Below are 24,787 nucleotides of genomic sequence, written 5' to 3' on the forward strand. Positions count from 1 at the left end.
TCTGCCCTAAGCTTTTTTCTAACCCATTTATGTAAGTAGAACCTATTTCCCCACACCTCCGTTCACACTCTATCTTTTTTTATTTTAGAGAAAGAGAGAAATAACAAAGATGCCAGAATAAGCCACCAAGGACATGACAACAGCTATTAAAATATATACTCCATGTTGGAAAAAAAAAAAAAAAAACATGACCATGGTGAAGAAAGAAATTAAAGATATAAAAAAAGATCCAATGGAACTTCTGGAGATTAAAAAATATTATGTATGAATTGAACACATTAATAGCAGTTTAGACAAAGATGAATTAGACATAGGAAGGAGACAAAGACAAGAATAATCAAATTCTTCCAGAAGTGGAGGAAAATTCTCCATTTTAAGAAGATATAATTCTCTCTGAATTGCCATTAAAGTTTAAGAATAATGGATTTAATATCAGAATTAGCAGCAAGCAAGGGATAGAATAATCACTGATTGTTTTTTCTAGATTTGGCCTTTATAGGACTATAAATTGAGATCTTAGTTGAAAGTTAGATCTATGACAGCACTATCCAATAGAAACATAATGTAATCACATATGAAGTTTAAATTTTCTAGTAGCCATATTAAAAAGAAACAAGTAAAATTAATTTTGATAATCCGCTTTATTTGGTTTAATATATCTAAAATACAATTTCAATATTCTTAATATATAGTAGTATTTTACTTTTGCATGAAGTCTTTGAAATCCAATATTTATACTTAAAACACATTTCAATTTTATACTGAAAACACATCTCAGTTCTGACTGGCCACACTTCAAGAACATCCAGATGAAGAGGTACATCAGGCAAAGTCTGAAAGGGTCCTGAGCACAGGAACTTCTGTCCGCATGGAAATGGGACGCCTCACCCACATGGAAGTTCATGAATCCTACTCAAGAGTTTTTCTAAAACTTAATCTCCAGCCACCCCACCCCTCCCTTTTCCCTTCCCAGAGGTAGGTGAGTGGGGCTGAAAGTTCCAACTTGGGTCTTTCTGGTGACCAACCCCGTCCTGAGGCTCTGTAGCAATGCCACTGTAAGTCACTTGATGAGCATGAACTCGGATGTGCTTAAAAAGGCTTTTTATGAATAACAAAAGACACTTATCACTTCTGTGGATGAAGACTGGTCCAATATTTGGGTCCAAATCATTTTGTTTTTCCCACAGCTCACCATAACTCTTCTGTTTAACCCCAGCAACTATTAATCAGTCAACTAAGATGAAAAAATAAATTCTTAACCTTGATCTATCAGGTCTTATACCTTGACCATCATTGGAGACCAGCTTGTTCCAGTCACTGGTTTTGCCCTCAACTTCATTAAATTATACAGTAGCAATTCAGACCAAACACCTCTCCCTAAGAATATATCACACCTTGCTTCTGTTACTTCCTACTTGTCACACAACATAAAGGATGGAGTTGTACAATTAAACAGATTTCCAAGTACTTTTCTCTCACTGAAATACAAAAAATAATCTCTAGGCTCTAGTCTCCATCCATTTAGCACATGTCCTGCCAGACCTCATTAGGGAAAAACTTCCTAAGGCCAGCTATTTAGTGGTATCTGCAATATGTTTTGGGAAGGAAAAGTACTCATCCACTTATAAAAATAGTTTAAAATAACTAAAGAAAATGGACTCTTCTCTTGGAAAGAAGCCCGCAATCTAGTTGCAACCACTTAGAAGAACTCACTACATTTGCAGCATTACAGATGCTCCAGAAAACTCACGGTGTTTGACATCATCTGTCTCTCCCCCATGCCCAAGCCCATCCTCCCTGTATCCAACTCACAATCTTTAAGTTCTCAGGGTTCTATGGACCCATCTTTTGGGTACCATCCTGTCTTGGATCCATGCACCTACTATAAAGTTTCCCACATGATGCATAGGAAACACATTTCAAGTAATTCTGCTTCCTGCTACTTTATTCAGAACTATTCTTTCCCAACTTTCCTGATGCTGTTGGCCTTATTAATTTATAGCTGTCCCTCCCACTATCACAGTGCTCACTCTTCTGAAGAAACATGTAATGCTAACTTAGCTAGTAAATCTGCCTTATCACATTCATTAGCGATCATTAACTTCACTGATCAAATGTCCACTGCTTTCTGTCCTAAAACCAGTTCTTTTAGATCACTAAACTTCATGAACATCTGCCATAATGCAGAAACGTCCTCCTCCTCCAAGTCATAGTATCTATCTGTAATCACACTGTATCTGCAGAGAGATCTCTTAAATGGCATGGCAACTTCTCACAGGACTTAACCTTCAGGCTGGTAAAGGTCTCATCAAGCAGTCATGCTTCCTCTCTTCCACCAGGTAGAAATTGGCACAAGCTATTTTCACCAAAACCCCTTTCTGCTAACTTATATCTATAAACTAAATCTGATCACTTTTCTTTACTTCTAGGAGAACCACAGGATTGCTAAAGTCAATCCCTGGATATTACCTGGTCTCAGATTATTTACTTTGATGGGACAAGTCTTTTTAGTCATTCATTCAGTAGGCTGAGTCCCTATTACTGAATGCCTATATTATGCATCAGGCAAAGGAACACAGAATAGAATATATGCATGGTTCTTAACCATAAAAAGCTCATAGTCTTTCATTATGCACACACATAAACAAGTAACTTTCATACAATCATTAACTTTGACTACCAGGTTTGGCAGCAGGCCATCCCTCCCTTTAAGAGTCCCTTCTTGTCAATTACTGCAGTGGGTGTGGTGCATTTAAACCTCCTTTACCTTCAGTGTCCCAAAGATGGGGCTTCAAGTCTCAGAACTTCTTGCCTGCCACACATTATAGCCAATAGTAGGCATAAGTCAGTGAGATTTAAATGCCATTTCTGATCTAGCTTTGTGTTTCAGGATACACACGTAGAGACAGAGACTCACTAAATCACCTTTCGACTTACTGTGTTTCTTGCATCTTAAGGCGGCTGTACGGAGAGGGCATCGTGGAAAGAAAGCACTGCTCTGAATGCTCTGGTCAGGCTAGGATAAGCTGACCTAGGGGATATGGACACACACCTGAGAACGAATCCATGCCTGAAGCCCACAAAGTTCTCTTTGAACATCACACAGAAACAGCAGTATCTTTACTTTTAACCAATTAGGCCAGATTCTTTGAGGGACTGCAATGAGTAAATCACTCTTTTCATCCCATTCCAGTTGCTTCTGCTCCTTTTCACCAACCCTATCAAATTACTGAATAGGATTACTTATTAGCTACTTAGATAATAAAAAATATACAGACCAAAGAACAATATAGATCACTTTGTATTTATTACATATTTAGCCGAATTGTTTTTCAAATTACAGAATTCAACTCCAAAATAAAGTCATTAATGCCTATTAGGTTGTTATTCTCACTTGCATTTTTCCCTCTAAAATTTTAACACAGCAAAACGCCTTAAAGACTTGTGAATAGGTTCAGTGCACTTGCAGTGGCTCACAATCATGAGACAAAGATCACATTCATCCATAAAAAAGAAGACAAAGAACTCAATATTTTACAATTATTACTGACATGAAACAAAATAAAGGAAAAAATACAATACTGCATTTTCAGCACAACTGTTTTTTGGTAGAGGATAGCAGGTTACTATTTAAACAGTGCCTCCCTGCAAAGAACATGCGGACACACTTGGCACATTAGCACTTGGTAACTGCTCACCTTCCATCTGCCCTCTCTTCAGAAGTACCCTTACTCAGGGCCCCACTTTCCCTTGAGCCTGATCCACCCGCCTCCACAGGGACTACTCTGGCGGGAGCCTGATCCTTCTTCATTCACCTGCTCTTAAGGTTTTGCCGTCTGCCCTTTATTCTCCCCCAGAGTCACACCTGCCGCCGCCTGCACTCTCAGTGAAGGTGCCTGGCACAGAACTCACACGCTGAGCATCCCCACCACAGCTCTACTCCAGATGCTGCCCCTTCACTTTAAACCATGACTGTAAGGTAAAGAGGATTATCTGCCCACAAAAATCACGCTCCCTACTTTACAGTCACGTCTTCCTGCAATGCAAAAAAGGTTGGTGATGCCTGATTTGGAACTTAAAACACTGAATTAATTTAGGTAGATACACACTGCTCCGAAGTTCTTTAAAATTCACTCTTTCCTACTGTTATTTTAAAGCCATAAAAATATAAAAATTGTAAACATTCTACTAAATGTTTCAGTGGAAACTCCATTACTCTACTTTTTATTTAGTGGATTCAGAAAGAACAAAAGTGACACTATGTTCCCTTTGACAAGCTAAAATGATGCTCCCGGCCCTAACCTACCATTACACATCTCCCACCATCAGACAGCTCTGTTGGCCAAGCAATGTTACTGACAACTGTCAGTTGCCATTCACGACCAACCTTTTAACAAAGCAGCAGAGTAGCCCATTGTAATCTCTCCTAGATAGTCGTCCATCTGCTTGCTGGGCACCTTACACACACTGCTCTATACTCAACCTAGCCTTGGTGATCATGCACACACACAGAAGTAAGGACACACAAAAAATTGGAGCACCTCCTTTGCCACATACTGTATTCCTCTACAAGGTGAGAGGGTACTTCCTAATTTTTTGTCAGAGTAACAGCAGAATCGGGGGTTGGGGGAGAGGGGTGCTGTTGACAGAGGCAGAAATAAAGAGGAAGCTGGTAAGTCTAGCTACCAGTGTCCACCACATCCAAGAGAGCTCATTCTCTTCACATGACGCTGCTGGGAGCATAAAGATGAATCTGACCTTCTATTCAAAAGAGAAACCTACTCAGGAAATTCTAGTCACTTATCATTACTTTCATAGCAAGGTTTTACTGTATGTTTTTAAAAACATGAAATTAACAAGAAGTGACATTTTTAAAAATGAGTAACTTTAAAATTAATTTTTAAAAACAGTGCTTTTGTTTTTAGGGAGAAAAATGCTAGACACAAAAAACTAATAAAACCTAACAGCTCTAGGGAATCCCTTTAGTATCTTTATCAGTTATGATTAATGAGATAATTTAAACCAGAATTCCACACGTGGGTGATAAACAGTACCAATTAACCAGAGTATTAACTGCAATGACTTAAAACTGTATTACCTGAACAGTCTCCATGGTGAAGTGTCAGAAAAAGTGAAATAATAAATATTTTCCACAGCACCATAAGATTTTATAAAATACTTACTATTTCAGTTTTTAACTTTAATGTACAATCTCAAGATTGTGGTCCATTGTTCATAGTAGGCCTAACTTCTTCTTTCACTGACAAGAATTCTGACATAGGCCATAAAGGCACAATTACAACATGAAAATGATGTATCTTACTGAAGAATCTGTACAGTATACTTAAGTAGTCACTGTTGTGGTTGTATCCATTGAGTATTAGCAGATTCAAAAGCCAGGAAAGATGGTTTTGCCATTTATACTCACAAAATTTAGTTTGTCAAAAGGACCTAAATGGACCTAAATGGTAACTAAGATAGTTGCCATAACTACAAAGTCCTTTTATATCTGTTTTAGTATTCTGTCCTCTTATGGGTTATGTTTTTATATGACAATATTTTGTAAATGGCTCTGGGTTTTTAAAATAAGAATACATTTAAAATAAGGATTCATTTTGAATTTTAAAAATAAGTTCAAGTGGAAAACGGACAAATTCTGTAGCTGAATTATCTGCAATTATGTGTAACAAGTTATCTACAATAAAAACTATATCACAGATTGAATCCCCCCGATATCCAGCATGCTCATGGATCTCCTAAACTGTTAGTGTGTGCTGTGCCAATTTATTTCAACACTTATCCAAGCAAAACATAATTGAAAGTAATGACTTCCCTATCGAAAAGCTTACACTGCATTCCAAAGCCAAATACAAATTAGGTTTGGGATGATCAGTGCCATGTCTCCCCCCGACTCCCCCACCATTAATGCAGAGAACGGAGACTTGGCTTTACTACAAATCAGCTAGCACTAGAGTAAATTTGCTATAAAATTATTTATAACAAAATAAATATTTTCAGTCCCTCTACACTAAGTGACATATAAATCATTAGCAGTTTATAACATTAGTTCAGGTCACTTTTGTGAGACCCAAACATACTGTACAATCCTGAGTAAAAGGTTAAGGATACAGTTTCTTAGGGATCTTTCTTGATCAGGATTCATAAAGAAAACACATAAAACCACAGCTTGTAATAATCCCCGTTTTCATTAGAAGTACCAGGAGTTCTTTTTACTTTGGTAAATAAGTTTATCTATGTAAACCATTTATTTTGATGGAGTAAAATAAAAGCAGAGCTTCTGCTAGGATCCCTCCACTACCTTTTGACACTGATACAGTAAATAGTCAGGAAGAGTAGAGCAGGAGGATCTGAACCACAGGGCTAATACGTCACCATGAACTCGAAAATGCAGCAAGCAGGGGATGGATGGGAGCAGCTGACAGGCCAAAAGCCCTTCATTGCCTACAAGAAAACATAAATTGAAAATTCTTTAAGACAAAAGGACTCAGACATTTCTCCAAGATACACAAATGACCAAGAAGCATGTGAAAAGATATTCAACATCACTGATCAGTAAGGAACTGCAAATTAAAATCACAAGGAGATACTAATCCTATAAGACACACACACACACACACACACACACACACACACACACACACACACACACATACACACACACTCATATACATATAACAACTGTTGGTGAGGATGTGGAGAAACTGGAACCTTTGTGCACTGCTGGTAGGAATATAAATGGTACAGATGCTGTGGAAAATAATATGGCAGTTTCCCCAAAAATTGAACAAAAATTACCATATAATCCAGAAATTCTACTTCTGCATATATAACCAAAAGAACTGAAAGCAGGGACTCAAACACAGGTATGTATACACACCCACACTCAGAGCATCATTTTTCATAATAGCCAAAAGGTGGAAGCAACCCAAGTGTCCATCGACAGATGAATAAATGAATAAAATGTGGTATATTCATATAAGGAATAGTATTCAGGCTTAAAAAGGAAGGAAATTTTGACATATGCTACACACGAATGAACCTTGAAGACATTATGCTAAGTGAAATAAGCCAGTCACAAAAGGACAAGTATTGCATGGTTCTGCTTATATGAGATCCCTACAGTAGTTGAATTCAGAGAGACAGAAAAAAGAATGGTGGTGGTCAGGAGCTGGAGAGGAAGGGGGAATGAGGAGTTAGTGTTTAAAGGGCACAGAGTTTTAGTCAGGCAAGAGGAAAGAGTTATGGAAGTGATGGTGGCAATGGTTGCACAACATGAATGCACTTAATGCCAATAAACTATACAGTTAAAACTGGGTTAAAATGGTAAATCCTGTTATACTTTACCACACAAAAAATTCTTTAATAAAGTCTGAACAACACACTCATTTGAAAGGTATTCGTAACAGGAAATAATAGCTCTAAGAAATCTGATACTTGTAAAAGTTGATTTGTGTTCTGTGAGAAAGCCCCCATAAACACAAAATTGCCTTTTCATAACTCTACGAACCTATAATTTCAACAACATGAAGTCTTAGTTTCTGTTGCAGGGTCTTCAGGGCAGAAGGCAGAGCAGCTTGAGATTCTGACATTTTTACATTTTGCTTCACATCATTTGCGAAGGATAACCAGAGTTTGCCAAAGTTTTCAGTTGAGATTTTCAACGGTCTGAAAATAATTTTTAAAATTAAATATGTCCAAAAGAATGAAATTAATTCTAAACAAATACATTTCAAATGACTCATGGGAATAAAACATAATCATTGTAAATCTGGGCCCCACAAAATTTATGTTTTTAAACTAACTATGATTAGAATTAGAATGCTTACCATCAACCTCCAAACTTAGGAAATACTAAAAGAAGATTTTATTAAAGTGTCAATGTCTTTCCAATAAATCACTCAGTTCTTTTTCTGAGCATTAGTCATTTCGGCAAAATTTTACCAAGTTAAAAAAATTTTTACCAAGTAATTTGATGAATCATTCAAATATAAATATACTTTGAATTTGGGGACAATAAGACACTATCAACATCATGTACAGAGTATAAATATGAAGATCTAGCACCTTACATAACTCAGACTAAGGAAAGGATTTTAACAAATGTATTTTTGAAAATGGTTCATGAGACTGAAGATCAAATAGTTAACACTGGGTCTCTGGGGGTAGAATTACAAGGAACTTTTATATTTTACTTATACTTTTCCATAGCATTTGAATTTTTGTAATAATTATGCACTGATTTTATAATGGGGAAAATATTTTTAAAACATACATAGGATTTTATTAATACACACAGAAGAACTGTTAATTATACATACTGTGCTGCTTCAGGTTACTAATGCTCACCATGGGATATACCTTTTTAGTCAGAGAGTATAAGTTTTTGGAAGGCTGGATTCTATCTCATACAGCACCAAGACCATGAAAACTCTTTGACAGACTGAGAGACACATTCTTACTAAAAGATTGTAAAGAGTAGGCAAAAATTACAACAGTGTAACACAAGTTAATGTGTGAAGGTTAAAAATTTTTACAGATATTTATTGGCATTCTGCATTTTTGGTTCAGGCAGCCTTCATTTAAAAAAAATATTTGAATACAGTAAAATATATCCATAAAACCAAATGAGAACAGAAAAATGAAGAATTTGTTTTCAATTATTTTGGTAACACGGCTTACTGCCTTGTATAATGCTAAATACTTACTATATCTCTAATTAAAGTTTAATAACCTTGAGTAATTTTCTTGCAGATCTCTAAACCTTAATAAACAGATTTTATGAAAGAATTAATCAAATAAATGAAATATAACTGAGAGAAACTTTAAAAGCTTTAAAAAGAAGCCACCTGGAATCTTTGAAGTTATTTCAATTTAAACATTACTTTAATATTACTTTCTCTCAGAAGTTTTCCAAAATTACTAATCAACCCCAACGTAAATCAGGTCCCATACTATAATCACTCATTGTACCATTTACTTTCTCTTCAAAGCACAATTCAAAATTATTTATGCATTTATGTGATTGTTCAATGTCTCTTCCCTAGACTGGACTCTCCCTAAAGGTAGGGACTGTATCTAGCTTTGAATCATTTTACTCTGCAGCGCCTAGTGCAGTGCTTATGTCCAGAGAAAAGGCCTAATAAATATTTGCTGACATTCCAGAAAATATTTACCTAATGAAATCTAATAGTGATAAGTTTACAGAAAATTCAAGCTGAACAGAATGAGTATCCATCATCTGATAATTTATAAAACCAAAAAGATTCCCTTCTGTAAAAGGTTTCTCCATCTGTACACTATATTGAAAGGTTTTGATGCTTTCTGTTTCTATTACAGGCAAGCAGCATCCAGGTTGCTCAGTGATCTGTAAACAAAAGTAATAAAAGTATTGAAGAAAGGATCAATACAGACTATTATATGAATACCAATTTTCTATTTAATTGAATTTAAAAGCATACTGTTGTGAGATGTTAATAACAAACTACAGTATAAAAATGACTAACAACTTCACTTGAGAAAAATTTACTAGCACAGATAATTAATATAGTATACAGGTAAAAGTTATGTGACAAATTGCAGTGAAAACCTCTGTATAATTTAGTAACAACAACAAAAAGATTATTTGGTTCTCAATCCTGACTAGCACTAGATGTTTAAAACAGGAGAGTTAAAAAACAAAACAAAACCCAAAAACACCACAACCAACACACACACACACACACACACACACACACACGCGCGTCTTCTTTTCTCAAGCTACCGTACACCCTTACTCAACCTATGAGGAGTCGAGCCCAAGCAACTGAATTAGATTTTGTTTTGTTTTGTTTTGTTTCTTTAAGTTCCATAGGTGGTCCTAATGAACACCTACAGTCAGAACTTCTGCCCTGGTCAGTGGCTCAGGTAATATCCCATTCAACACATTTTAGCTCACAGAAGAAATTGGTCAGTCTTGTGAAATAACTATCTACTGGTCAAGTCTCATAACTCCAGCAAGGACATCCATACAATAATGTAATATCAAAATGGCAATTCTCTAGGGAAGAAATAGAATTGATGCCCAAGCACTCAACATAAATCAATGAAAGAAAAAGACAGCAGACAGTATACAATATTATCCTTCAATATTCTTACTCCTTGATGTTCTGCTTTGCTAAATTGAGAACTGTGTTTCAGTGTTTATGGCAAGAATGAAGAATGAATGAATATGGCAGTTCTGTGAGACATTTAAAGGGAGCAAAAAAACACAAAATTCACACTGAAAATAACAACACACTAACACCTACCAAGTGCTAGGTACTGCTGTAAGCATTTTACAGATATTAACTCATTTACTCCTCACAGTAAAGGCAGACACTATTAATATCTTCATTTTAAATGTGAGGAAACTGAAAGCCACAAAGCAGTTACATAACCTGACCATGTAACACAGCTAGTAAGTAGCAAAAGAAAGATTCAAAGCCAAGCATTCAGAGTCAAGAGTCTACATTCTTTTTTTTTTTATTATTTTTTTTGTAATGTGTATTTATTTTTGAAAGAGAGAGAGTGAGACAGAGCGTGAGCAGGGGAGGGCCAGAGACAGGGAGACACAGAATAGGAAGCAGGCTCCAGGCTCTGAGCTGTCAGCACAGAGCCCAACGCGGGGCTCAAACCATGAACCCTGAGAACATGACCTGAGCCAAAGTCAGACGCTCAACCGACTGAGCCACCCAGGTGTCCCAAGAGCCTACATTCTTAACTACTGTGCTCTGTCCAAACTCACTTTATATATTTATATTTATGGCCTTCCCCAATATAGCTGGAAAATCTTTATTATGTTTCCTTGTCTCTTTTGAATAATTCATCCTTACTCAAAATAATAAAAAACCTGTCACACCTTTGGGTCTTTTTGCTAAAGAGGAAAGGATGTGGATGAAATTTATAAATCATCAGAAGAGTCAAAAGCAGAAACACTAAGTAAGCATTACCCCTTTAAGAAAGAAATAAGGAACCATTCATTGTCTTACCTTGAAATTTTCTGCAGAAGAAATTTCTAAGTCAGCACTTTTCAATTCCAAACCACTCTTATTAGAAACTGACCAGACCACCAGTAAACAGTCATCTTTCCAAATTTTGTAAGAAGACACTGATATGGTTTCATTATTACAGACCTCCACAAGATCTGAATGCATGTGTTCAGAAGTTTCTTCCAACAGAGAAGAAGCTAAAGAGATTTCATTAGCAACTGAGGCTGCAGTGGACGAAGGAGAGTGAAGACCTTCCATATCATCAGTGAACAAAGAAGGTGTAGACAGTGTGCAACTGGAGAGTTTCTCAACGGAGGGCAGTTCTGTGAGTGACTCAGAATCCAAAAGTTCTGAGTTGAGAGAAAACTTATTTAATTCTTTGTCTCCTCTATCCTGCAAAGTATCCAAATAATAATCATCTTCATAAGTCACATCTGACGAAGAACTAAAGTAAGAACAGGGCATATTCTGAGCACTGGTTTTTTCTCCACTTTTGGTTTCCTTGACTTTTGATTTCCTTCTGAACTTGTGAGATACGGTATCTGCTTTTCCTAGCTGCAAAAATAAAATATAACAATATCTAAAAAACCCATTCTACCAGTCATGAGTTTTAAACATCTTTCTATAATTTCAAATGAACAATTTACTAATTTGTTAAGAGTCTATGTATAAAGCATAGATTAACAAAAGAATCAGAGATGAATAAAATGTTAAACCCTAAAATTATGACAGTTACCTCACTTTGAACTATTAGCTAAATCTTATTTCTCATTAAATATACATAACATCAAAAAAAGAAAGTCAAAAAGTCATTGGTGAACAATTCTAAAAACTTGATCAATTTCAGAATGTTAGAGTACAGAATTGCACAAATTAAGAACAGTGAGAAACCCAGCCGTTATTTGAGTTTCCAGAGTTGTCCTGTAGAAGAGAAGATACCCTCAAATACATGGATGGCTCAAACTCTGGTTCAGTTGTCTATGATAATCGTGATTTCATGGCCCACAAGTCAATAAACAGAGAAGAAAAACTGATTTTACCTCAAGAACTGGCAATGACTGACACACATACAGCAGGCAAGAATTTTGTAATTGACTAGTGATGTTTGCTACTGACTCCGGTGACGGGAATGGCAAATTTGCCATCCTTAAGCCAACACTCCTGGGGAGTGGTCTGCAAATCTATGTAAGAGTGGAGTGGTAGCTCACAATTCCCCTTGCCTCCCAAAGTTGCCTAGAATCAGGGCAGCAGTCTGGCACTACTCTAAATCCACATCTCCATCCTCCTAGGGGCTTTAACATGGTGTGGCCACCCTTCACGTGATTCCAGCTAAGCAGAATTCTAGTTCCTCTTCCATACCCTCTCACTCCCTCAAGTCCAAACACCTCTTCCAGCTTTCAGCAGATGTCTCCTGTAGTTCAATTCAGAAGTCATCAAACAAGAACTAAAATTCTACTAACACAAAAATGAAAACAAGTGGGTGGGTGAAGGACTTCCATTTCCAAGTAACCAAGGGACTCGAATTAGATGTGTATTACACTGTTCAATATTGTTACTCAGGTCACTGATGTTCTGAGTTTTTTCATTTGTTTTTTCTCTTTTCTGTGCTTCATTTTGGGTTGTTTCTACTACTTTGTCTGCATGCTTAATAATTTTTTTTTCTATAGTGTCTATCCTGCTGTTAATCAGAAGCTACACAAGCCACAGTACACTAGAGTGACATCTTGGTTAATGTTAACATTTAAAGAAAACAAACAGTTAACCTAGAATTTGTTACCTCAGAGAAAATGACTTTTAAAAATGAAGGTAAAAGAGGGGCGCCTGGGTGGCTCAGTTGGTTAAGTGTCCAACTCCTGGTTTCAGCTCAGATCATGACCTCACAACTTGTCGGTTCAAGCCCCACATCAGGCTCTGCGCTGGCAGCTCGGGGCCTGCTTGGGATTCTCTTTCTCTCTCTCTCTGTCCCTCCCCTACTCATGCTCTCTCTCTCCCAAAAATAAATAAACATTTAAAAAATGAAGGTAAAGGGGCGCCTGGGTGGCTCAGTCGGTTAAACGTCCAACTTCGGCTCAGGTCACGATCTAGCGGTCCGTGAGTTCGAGCCCCGCATCAGGCTCTGGGCTGATGGCTCAGAGCCTGGAGCCTGCTTCCGATTCTGTGTCTCCCTCTCTCTCTGCCCCTCCCCCGTTCATGCTCTGTCTCTGTCTCAAAAATAAATAAAACGTTAAAACAGACTCTTGGCTATAGAGAACAAACTGAGGGTTGCTGAGGGGAGGTGGAGAGGGGGGAATGGGTTAAATAGGTGATGGGCATTAAGGAGAGCTCTTGTTGTGATGAGCACCAAGTGTTGTACGCAAATGTCGAGTCACTAAATTCTACACCTGAAACTAATATTACACTATGTTAACTAGAATTTAAATAAAAACTTAAAAAAGTAACAAAAATGAATACAAAATAAAAGGCAAAGATGAGGAAAAACAAAAAGCCTTGATACTCAGAATGGATTATGTAAAAAAATTAACCCAGAAAGGATTTAGCCTACCTTAAAAGGAAAAACACCCTCCTTACATTTCTGATTTCAAGCGCACCACAAAAAAAAAAGCCTGATAATGAATTTGTCACAATGAATGTTCTCTTAAGAAAGACTGTTTGGTTGAAAGCTTTGCATGTTGTTGAAAGGGCAGAAATCCTTCGACATCAGCTATGGGGTTCACAAATCAGGGTTCTATAAGCCTGGGCGCACTGTGACCACAGAGAACTTGCCCCTTCAGTGCCAGGCATTCACTGATACCCTTACCACAGCCAGCTGGAACATCTTAGAGACCCAAGATAAGTTCAGCAAAGTGACAACTTTGCTGAACTGCAAATGCTGACTGAGACAGCATTAAGATACATTACTTATTTATAACTTTTAGATTGAAATTTTTTTTTCCTTAGGAGGGGATCTCAAGTCTGATAGAAATGGGGTCTAAAAAGAGAGAGAAAACAAGCAAAGAGTATTACAGGGATGGAAGGAAAATTCCACCAGGAGAGAGGGAGGATGAAAGCACTGTAATGATGTAAAACTGAAGAAAAGGTAGCTCTAATCACTATTTTGTACCAGGTAGGTCCATCAGTCCACCAAATTGGCAATTACATGGAATTCTCAGATGCTCAAAAATAGCACCTGTCCTTCACTCTGAGTCTTCATTCTTTTCCTATGATAGTAATATATCAGCATAAAAAGTTTTGAAAACCATCATAATCATAATGCCTGAGTATTATTTTCATTTTGGGGTAATTCCTTTCAGTCTCAATACATTTTTATCTCCTTAACAGTTATAAACAAAATATAAATAAAACTTTATATTCTGTTTTTTTGCTTAATATGTCACATGTATTCTTTATTTTATAATGAAGTATTTATCATTTTTAATGGCTGAGTAATATTCTGAGCTAATATAATTTATGTACCCACTCTCCTACTGTTAGACATCTAAATTGATTCCTATCTTTTACTATTAAAAATACCATTTTGAGAAGTACTTTTCCCAAAGACATATCAACATTATTGAACTATTACTACCGAAAATACTTCCCACTGAGAACTGTCCTATCCACCCATGGGAGTAATACCTATGGTCATATTTGTAACTTTATTTGGACCCTGACCCTTGCCCCAGCTGACTGGACTACAGAGAACACCTGACTCAAGCTAAGCCAATTAGAATTTCTCTTTCAGAAATATAAAAAGTGTATCACTGGTGGCTCTGGAGCTAGAGAAGCCATTTTCCACTGTGCGTATAGATGACAGCCAAGAGCTTTCGTAGAGCCCGGTTTTTTTGTACAAGACAGGGACAAAGATTCTCAGAAGACTATAACAGACTACTTACCAAATTGATTGTACTTTCTGTTCCTAGCCCAACAAATAATGATGACGCCAGCAGCTGCTTTTCTTTCTCCTCTTTAGATTGGGTGAGGACTTGAGACTGATCCTTTTTAATTATAGTTTGGTCTACATTCTCCATTATTATACTCTCTTGAGGAACAGGTGGAACTTCAGTTTCATCCCCAGTTTTGCCTTCTTTCTTGGGAAGATAGCCCTCTTTCCCCCATAATTTCTTTATACCTTCCAGCTTCAAGCTATTTGTCCTAAGGAGATTAATAATGAAATCAAGTCAACTTAAATAACTGCTGCTTAAATAACTTACTTTTTTGAGGCATTTTTAAAAACACATCATTGCCATGACCTCTTAAAAATAGCTTTCGTATTATATACTCTATGTCAGGAAGTAAAACCTAGATCCCATGATGTTATTTTAGTTTCATCCAATGTCCCCACACCCTCCAGCTAAAGGATTTAAGGCACTAGAACCCTAGACTTAGTTAAAAATTTCAGATCACTTAATTGCTTGAATAAGTTGTCCAAATCAAAACTACTATAAATTAGCTCCTTTCCTCCACTGACTTTTCAAAAATACCTTTAATTCTGATGAGTTAAAGATCAGAAATGACTCTTAATAAGTTTCTTGGCTATAACCACCCAATAAATTCATTAAATAAAATCCTGTTGAAAGCAAAAAAAACCCCAACAAATCATTCAAACCACTCCTTTGATTTAATCCAAAAAGTTTTCTTAATGTGAACTCTAGCTACATAGTCAACTATTATAAATGTAATTTTATTAAAATGAATGAGGTTTGGGGCGCCCTGGGTGGCTCAGTTGGTTAAGCGTCCGACTTCAGCTCAGGTCATGACCTCACGGGTTCGTGGGTTTGAGCCCGGCACTGGACTCTGTGCTAACAGCTCAGAGCCTGGAGCCTGCTTCGGATTCTGTGTCTCCTTCTCTCTCTGCCCCTCCCCTGCTTGCGCGCTGTCTCAAAAATAAATAAACATTTAAAAAAATTTTTTTTTAATTTTTTTATTTTTGAGACAGAGAGAGAGCATGAGCAGTGGAGGGGCAGAGAGGGAGAGAGACACAGAATCCAAAGCAGGCTCCAGGCTCTGAGGTGTCAGTATAGAGCCCAATGCGGGGCTTGAACTCATGGAGTGTGAGATCATGACCTGAGCTAAAGTCGGACGCCCAACTGACTGAGCCACCCAGGCACCCCCCCAAAAAATTTTTTTAATGAAATGAGGTTTGATCTGTAAGAGAAAAAAGATTTTTTTCAAAAAGCATGAAGATTATGAGTCTTTTTACTGGAGATGGAAGAACTTAAAGTCATGATTAGAGTTTGGACTCACCTACTGCTGTCCCAAAAGTTATTACATCTGTGACTCTGTACTGACTAAGATAATCACCAAGTACAGGCTGAAACAGCCAAAGTTAACCTTTATTGTTTTTGTTTAAGAACCATGTCTCCTTTGCTCTTGGATCATTTAAGCATCCCTGTCATGGCCCAAAATAGCATTTTAACATTTGTACTACAAAACAGATCATAAAATGAATCTAAAAGAAAAACTCAGAATTATCTGTACAAGTTATTATTCCTTTCTAATTTGTTGGACTCATGATCAATTTGATTTTCTATATATATGCCAAAAACATAGACAGGTGGTCACACTTCATACTGAGTGAAGAACTGATACTATTAAATAGTAATTGGCTGAAAGAAAATTTGAGTGTTAATAAAGAATGCCCTATGGGGAATTAGTCCAATCCTCCACAATGAATTTTACTGCTAAATTTTCCTTTTATGAATACCTTCGTTTCTCCCTTTCATGTACCAAAAAAGCCTTCTAAAAAGTTTTTTTTAAAAATAAAGCTATTATTTATCCACCAGACCTCTTAGAAGAAAACTGGCTGTCTTTGTAAGAGCGGATCCAAAAGTGGTCATGGGAACCACTAAAATGACCCCTAGCATCTCTAGGATGCTCAACAACAGGAACTCAAAGGGATTCATAAATTCCCAGTGTTTCTGTAACCCTATTTATCAAAAAATATCCTTTAATTAATAAGGAAAAAGGGCAACTCTCCAAGTTTTACTAATAAATGATTTAAATATCAGTTTAACAACAACAACAACAAAAAAGCAAGTATGGTAGACCCTGGGATGCTCCATCCAGATCATCCTTCAATAAAGGACTTGTTGCCCCAACTGTTGGGAGTAGAGTCCTCTCTAGGATTGCCTCAGATGCAAAGAGTCACCTCACCTGAGATCACACCCCTTCCCAGGGAAGCCCAAACCCAGTGACTGTGGGACAGAAGTCCTGGCCACAGTCCTGGCCACCCGTTTGGGTCCAACTCAGGTCAACTCTGAAGAAGGGCCACTCTAACTTCAGAGCTCCTCATGGGATCAGCAGAGGCTGCTGTTGGCACCGCATTGCATCTTAACTTCCTCCTCTGCTCAAACCTGCTTCTTTCTCCTTCCTTCCATAGGTGTTGATCACAAGGGCACTGCCTTAATATTCTGCATGCGAAACTCCATCACGGAATGCATTTGCCAGGGAATCCAATCCACAACAACAGACAAAATAGAAGAGGAAAAATAAGCCTAAAAGGAGCCTCAAACTACTTTAAAGATTTTCTTGCATATTTCATCTGCATACATGCCTATTATCAATATAAATTTTGTCATTCATTACATATCAAAAGTCTAAAAAGTAGCAAAAATGAATAAAAGCACAAAATATGCTTCTTTATATGAAACCTACTGAAAAAGAATTGTTTTAAACATGCATCATCTTTGCCTGGATTTTAACAATAATAATATAATTCATGATATTATGTGGCATATATACTTTTGTATTGTTTTTAATCAGATCGTTCAAACAAAGATGTAAATTCTGGCCAAGCAACCTTCAAAAGATTAGGGATACACTTTAACTCAGCTCTAGAAATCCCCATTTGAGATAGTCCCAAATAGGGCTTAAGGTAAGAAATTATAAACTGGGCTTTCTACTACTTTATTCTCAGCTTGCCAGAGGTTGGACAAGAGTGACTGTCTCCTCCTAAAGCCTTGTCAATTACCATACAGGTTCCCAATCTGAAATGATGTGTGAGCTGTAGTCCTCCTGGGAAAGAAATTTAAAATTCATCCCTCATGTCCCATTTCATGATAAAACAGCAAGTGTATAATTCCTTAGCAGCTCTGCCAAATGTCATTTTTCTGAGAAGTACATGTAAATATACAGGATTTACAAGGCCCTGTCAAGTCTCCCAGATCTTAGTTCAGTACTAAACAAACAGACACTGTCACCTGTTGTGCAGGTAAAAGAGACTGTTTCCTCCCTGGGTTTGGAGGGTTTCTATCCTCTCCTTCACTTATCCCGCAATTCTCTGTTCAGGGCACTTAACTGCTGTCACCACTACCATCAAATGCTCACAAATCATATCTGTTCCCCATGCTTGGAATACCAAAATTAAATGTTTGGGAAAGAAAAGGGTGTCAACAGAGAATGAAAAAGAGGCTAAGAAAGAGAATTTCATTCAGCATATCACCCTACATTCCTCATAATCTATGTGTCATTTTTCTGATAAGTACTTCTCATAACCATCATGCTGGAAGACTGACAAATGCAAAAATGGACATATAATAAGCTGACTGACTCCATAATGAACATATGAGGACTCAAAATTCAAATTTCATCTTTTAAAGTTGTCACTTTTGAAATTTTATTACATTTATTCCAACAAAGCTGCCATTACTCAAAACATTTTTTAATAAGCACAGAATAGTATATGGAGTGTTGAATCACTATACTGTACACCAGAAACGAATACAACACTGTATATTAACTACACTGGAATAAAATTTAAAAAAAGATTTTTTAAATCTTTTAGAAGCTCCTTCACAAACGAGGAAGCCATTTTCATTACTTTATGTCACATCAATATATTGACCAGTTATCCAGATAGATCACTAATTTCATTTGGTTAACTCAGCTTTTGGATAATGACAACTATGGCAATGACAATCACTATTTTTTTTTTTAATTTTTTTTTTCAACGTTTATTTATTTTTGGGACAGAGAGAGACAGAGCATGAACGGGCGAGGGGCAGAGAGAGAGGGAGACACAGAATCGGAAACAGGCTCCAGGCTCCGAGCCATCAGCCCAGAGCCCGACGCGGGGCTCGAACTCACGGACCGCGAGATCGTGACCTGGCTGAAGCCGGACACTTAACCGACTGCGCCACCCAGGCGCCCCGACAATCACTATTAATAATAGCAGTTATCATTTACCATGCACTACATTTTATGAGGCACCTTATATATATTATCTCACTTTTTTAACTTAGTCATGTTTCTAAAAGTAATTTATTATATTTCGAAAACCAAAATCTACTTAAAATGGTTGAAGATTTGGCTCCACATAAGACATTTAGATAAATGTCTTCACCAATTCTCCAGGTAGCTGGAAAGAAGCTCTGAAAGCATTTTGAGCAAAGTATACGTTTACTTAAATGAAGTCAGTCATCTTATTTTATGTTCATCTCTCTGTCAATCTTCCAATGAAACAGTTTATAAGAAGATTATGAGGAATGTAGAGTAATATGCTCATATTCACCTGTGTATGTAAGTTCTCACATATTTCTTTAACAAATGTATGTGTATACATGTGTGCATATATATATGTGTGTGTATAACACACATACAAACATACATACATACATACATACAATATGCAGTAATAACACACACATCATTACTGTGTATAAAGCCTATGTACACTATTCTGTGTTGAAGGTAAGCAAGCTCTCTTAAAAGTTCTCTTGTACAGGGGCACTTGGGTGGCTCAGTCGGTTGAGAGTCTGACTCCGGCTCAGGTCACAATCTCACGGTTCAAGAGTTTGAGCCCTGTATCAGGCTCTGTGCTGACAGTGCCTGCTTCAGATTCTGTGTCTCCCTCGCTCTCTGCCCCTACCCCGCTTGTGCTCTCTCAAAAATAAATAAAAAACATTAAAAAATAAATAAATAAAAGTTCTCTTGTACAACATCAACACCTTGAAAGCAATAAATAGGAAAAACTGAAACAAGAGGCTATGCAGAATTTAGCTTTCAGGAATCCTTCTACATTTAAAAATATTTAAATACTCCTCTATGTTCTCAGTTTTATCAAGAAAGAACTTACTCTTTCAGCCCAGTCTCTGCACTATTCCCAGATATATCTGAACCAAGAGAAATGCCAGCAGGAGACTGTCGTCCAGTGAAGCCAGATGAAGAAAATGAAAGTCCATATGGTTCAAAATTGAGAACTAGAAATTTAAAACAATAACAGAAGTTCATATTTAAAACAAAGCAAAAGTTAGGGGGGAAAAAGCAGATGTTATCAAAATTACCAGTCACTACTGAAATAAAATAATGGAAGACTAGAATCCAATGACAATTTTTAAACTGTAAGGGGCACTGAAGATGATTTAATCAAATAATAACAAAGTAGCTATGATTTATTGAAGGTCTACTACAGTCTTCACACTATTAGTTGAGAAAAGACAAACAGTACTTCATTTTTATCTTTTCACCTCCCTGAGAAGCTAAACTAGGATCCAATTAGGAAAGACAACTGATAAACCAGTTCTACTGAAAATTGCTGCTCCCAGACAAAAATGTTTAATGAGCTATGAATGAAGAGATAGTGTTTTTCCTTAACAAAATGTTCTTAAGCACATTCCTATGCCAAATAGACTAATGGACCCTTCAAAGTGAAATATCCCTTACTGACAAAGAACAAGGTTTATTCAGATTCAGATTCCTTTGACTCTGTATACCCAAATGAATTCAATCAGAGCCATAAAAATTCATACTGATATTGTGGTGGAGCAGATGCCAATATCCATTCTCCTCTTCTTTCTAAGTAATAGAAGCCTGGATTCTAAGTAATAGAACCCTGGATTCATGGCAACCCAGAAAGAAATGACATTTCCAGACTCCTTTGCCATGAATTTGAGTTCTGGCCAATGAAATTATGCACACATTCTGAGCACAACTTCTGGGAGGAATCTTCCTGGGAAAAAAAAAAAATCTTTCTTCTCTCCCTTTCCTCCTTTACATTCATGAAGCCATTATCAATCCCAGGCTGCCTACTTCTGGAATTCCTTTAAGGGAAAGAGCAGTAATCTTCTGTCTTGTATAAGACCCTATATTGTTCTTTTGTTTTCTAATATGCTATGCAGCTATACCTAATCCTAACTGGCATTATTTATCTTTATGGACCGTCTGGATTATAACATAAAGGACCTCCTTAAATCATAAAAAAGTGCCATATAAAAAATAAATGTGAGCTTCTGTAATTATTATTTTCATCTTACAAATACAGAAACTGTAGCAAAGTTTGCCATGAACTTAACCAAGATTACAAAAACAGGAAAAATGATAGAGCCAGATAAGAAATCGGATACTCTGGTTCTAGAGCTCACTCTCCACTGTCTCCTGCAAAGGAAACAGCATTTAATCCAAAGAGAACTACATAAATTTTTGTTGTTACCCAAATGAATGATATAGAAGAGAAATCAAAGTGCAATAGAAAAAAATAATGGACTAATTAGTAATCAGAAGAACTGAGTTCTTGACATGCATCGGGTATTAAATGGGTGCATGAACTTGACCTTAATTTCTTTGTCTGTAAAGTGAAGGGTTCAGGCTTGATCAGCAGTTTCCAAATGCTGATTTGATAACCAGGATCAAGCTGACTGTGTAGAATCTCCCACAGACCTTTTTGTACATACAGCCAAGCTTTTACAGATTCAGATACAAAAGATACAGGAGTACGGCGCAAAAATCTGTATCATTTTTTAAAACTCTTTGTGATTCTGATTCATAACCATGTTTGGAAACCACTTGTCTAAACATTCCAAGGTCATTTTCAGCTAGAAAATCCTCTCATTTTAAGCTTTTCAGGGGCACCTAGGTGGCTCAGCTGGTTAAGTGTCCAACTCTTGGTTTCAGCTCAGGCCATGATCTCACGTTTTGTGAGTTCAAGCCCCACATTAGGCTCTGTGCTAACAGTGCAGAGCCTGCTTGGGATTCTCTCTCTCCCTCTCTCTCTGTCCCTCCCCCAGTGACTCTCTCTGTCTCTCTCAAAACAAATAAACTTAAAAAAAAACTAAGCTCTTTTTTTCTTTTTTCCTTCCCCTCCCCCGTGGGTTTCTGTTAAGTTTCTCAGGATCCACATAAGAGTGAAAACATATGGTATCTGTCTTTCTCTGTATGGCTTATTTCACTTAGCATAACACTCTCCAGTTCCATCCACGTTGCTACAAAGGGCCATATTTCGTTCTTTCTCATTGCCATGTAGTACTCCATTGTGTATATAAACCACAATTTCTTTATCCATTCATCAGTTGATGGACATTTAGGCTCTTTCCATAATTTGGCTATTGTTGAGAGTGCTGCTATAAACATTGGGGTACAAGTGCCCCTATGCATCAGTACTCCTGTATCCCTTGGGGAAATTCCTAGCAGTGCTATTGCTGGGTCATAGGGTAGGTCTATTTTTAATTTTCTGGGGAACCTCCACACTGTTTTCCAGAATGGCTGCACCAGTTTGCATTCCCACCAACAGTGCAAGAGGGTTCCCGTTTCTCCACATCCTCTCCAGCATCTATAGTCTCCTGATTTGTTCATTTTGGCCACTCTGACTGGCGTGAGGTGATATCTGAGTGTGGTTTTGATTTGTATTTCCCTGAGAAGGAGCGACGCTGAACATCTTTTCATGTGCCTGTTGGCCATCTGGATGTCTTCTTTAGAGAAGTGTCTATTCATGTTTTCTGCCCATTTCTTCACTGGGTTATTTGTTTTTCGGGTGTGGAGTTTGGTGAGCTCTGTATAGATTTTGGATACTAGCCCTTTGTCCGATATGTCATTTGCAAATATCTTTTCCCATTCCGTTGGTTGCCTTTTAGTTTTGTTGGTTGTTTCCTTTTCTGTGCAGAAGCTTTTTATCTTCATAAGGTCCCAGTAATTCATTTTTGCTTTTAATTCCCTTGCCTTTGGGAATGTGTCGAGTAAGAGATTGCTACGGCTGAGGTCAGAGAGGTCTTTTCCTGCTTTCTCTTCTAGGGTTTTGATGGTTAGAGTGGGAGAGAACCAAAGCATAAGAGACTCTTAAAAACTGAGAACAAACTGAGGGTTGATGGGGGGTGGGAGGGAGGGGAGGGTGGGTGATGGGTATTGAGGAGGGCACCTTTTGGGATGAGCACTAGGTGTTGTATGGAAACCAATTTGACAATAAATTTCATATATTGAAAAAGAAATCTAAGCTTTTCAATCACTGAGTTTAACTTTCTGTCCCACTTTTAACTCTTTAATAGCATCTGTGACAGCCAGTTACCCAGCCTCTGCATTAACAAAGTAAGTGAAGAACTCAAGCAATGTTTCCTATGCACAAGTAAAAACAAAGAGTTTAAGCCAAAGATCAAGTAAAGATAGAGTTTAAACAAAAGAGCAGAAAGAATTCAAAAGCAGAGGTATAGTTTAAGAGTAAAGAGAAAAAAACTAGACATAGAAGGGGACAGCATATGGAAAAGAGATAAAATTCCAAACCTGAGACAACAAAATTAAACACTGTCATCTAAGGAAGGCCTGGAAAGGATCGAGGTTGAGAATGAACTTCAAGCCACATTCTTTTCATTCTGTAGTGAAAATTTCCCAAGTCTTTATAGAGGTGAATAACAAGAAGGGCCAAAGATTTTTAAAAGTTAACTAGATGTACAAGAGCTCATGTGCATATGGGAATCAGGAGGAGAATCACAGCATGCAGGAAGAGTCAGGAGAAGGAAGTAGATGGATGAATTGCAACTTAGACTTTTCTGGTATCATTTTAAGATCAATCATTTAGTTGTACCTACCACAGAACCTGGAAAGTACTTGACAAAATCATTAGATGATGAGTGGGGAGAAAAAGAGCTTTCAGCATTGAACTTTTCAGTATTAACATTCTGAACTCCTACAAAGATAATACTCAATGGTCTCCCTTTATTCATATAAATACTTCCCATCCACCATCCAAACACCTCAATGATTTCCTCTTTACCAAAATCATGACAGGCATCTTCCACTGACAGACTACATTTCTAAAATCTGAAGTTAATCTTTCCTTTCTTAGCTGTTTCTCACTTCACTGATCAGATATTTTGTTACAGAAAGCATTCAAACACACTTAAGATATATAACACTGCTCAGAATGAAAATGAAACTCACTAGTCCACAGTAACCAGACTTCTTTTCTCAAATTTCTCTGTAGATATGCTCATGTGATTATCTATCAGCCCTCCATCTAGCACAGTGACCCAACATGATAATGCCATCTTCAAGTTCTTTCAAAGTTCCAGAATGACTATCTTAGGCATTTAAATATATGGAGTCTATGACTTTGGGAATACCTCTAGGCTAACTTTTTTTTCTGGGTATCCAAAGACCTAGGCAGAGTAAATAAGTCACAAGCAGATTTAAAGAGAGATAACAAAAATAAATATCCTCAGTTATCTACATTACATGACTATAATATGAATTGCATTAAAAAAAAATGATGTCCCTTACAGACTCATAGAAAATTACCTTTTTCCTGAGAAAGCTTCTCCTCCTGACGTTGGTGGTGAGGTTTGTAAGGTGCTGCCCCCTGACTGAGTTCTTCAGCCACAAAACCATCCAGAAAAGATAAGGAAGCATCTACCTGTATTAAAGTGAAGCAAAAATCAGAAATTACAAAACTTTACCCTAAACCTAGACTGTACATTCACATAACTAATTTCAATCCATATGTCCTAAAAATAATTTTTAAGTGAAAAAAAAAGAACTTCAGTTCTAAAAATGCTACTAGCGTTACCCAACTCTCTAGCTCT

The 24,787-nt window shown here is 37.1% G+C and overlaps 1 protein-coding gene across 2 annotated transcripts in view; it reads right to left on the bottom strand.

Moving 5' to 3' along the window:
• Positions 1 to 204: 204 nt before the first annotated feature.
• AP4E1 (adaptor related protein complex 4 subunit epsilon 1) overlaps positions 205 to 24,787 on the bottom strand; it is a 64,558-nt gene continuing 39,975 nt past the window's right edge. The window contains exons 15-22 of one of the 2 annotated variants that reach the window (XM_023255367.2): positions 24,504 to 24,618; positions 20,080 to 20,203; positions 14,900 to 15,158; positions 11,028 to 11,582; positions 9,195 to 9,385; positions 7,529 to 7,686; positions 6,320 to 6,462; positions 205 to 3,031 (exon numbers count right to left, since the gene is read on the bottom strand). In XM_023255367.2, the coding sequence (XP_023111135.1) occupies positions 3,017 to 3,031; positions 6,320 to 6,462; positions 7,529 to 7,686; positions 9,195 to 9,385; positions 11,028 to 11,582; positions 14,900 to 15,158; positions 20,080 to 20,203; positions 24,504 to 24,618 (1,560 nt within the window). In that variant the 3' untranslated portion in view covers positions 205 to 3,016. Of the gene's footprint in view, positions 3,032 to 3,290; positions 6,463 to 7,528; positions 7,687 to 9,194; positions 9,386 to 11,027; positions 11,583 to 14,899; positions 15,159 to 20,079; positions 20,204 to 24,503; positions 24,619 to 24,787 lie in introns of those variants that run through there. The other variant, XM_023255366.2, reaches the window with a different exon arrangement.

This window comes from Felis catus, chromosome B3, assembly GCF_018350175.1.
Source record: "Felis catus isolate Fca126 chromosome B3, F.catus_Fca126_mat1.0, whole genome shotgun sequence".
In the NCBI taxonomy this organism is placed as follows: Eukaryota; Metazoa; Chordata; class Mammalia; order Carnivora; family Felidae; genus Felis; species Felis catus.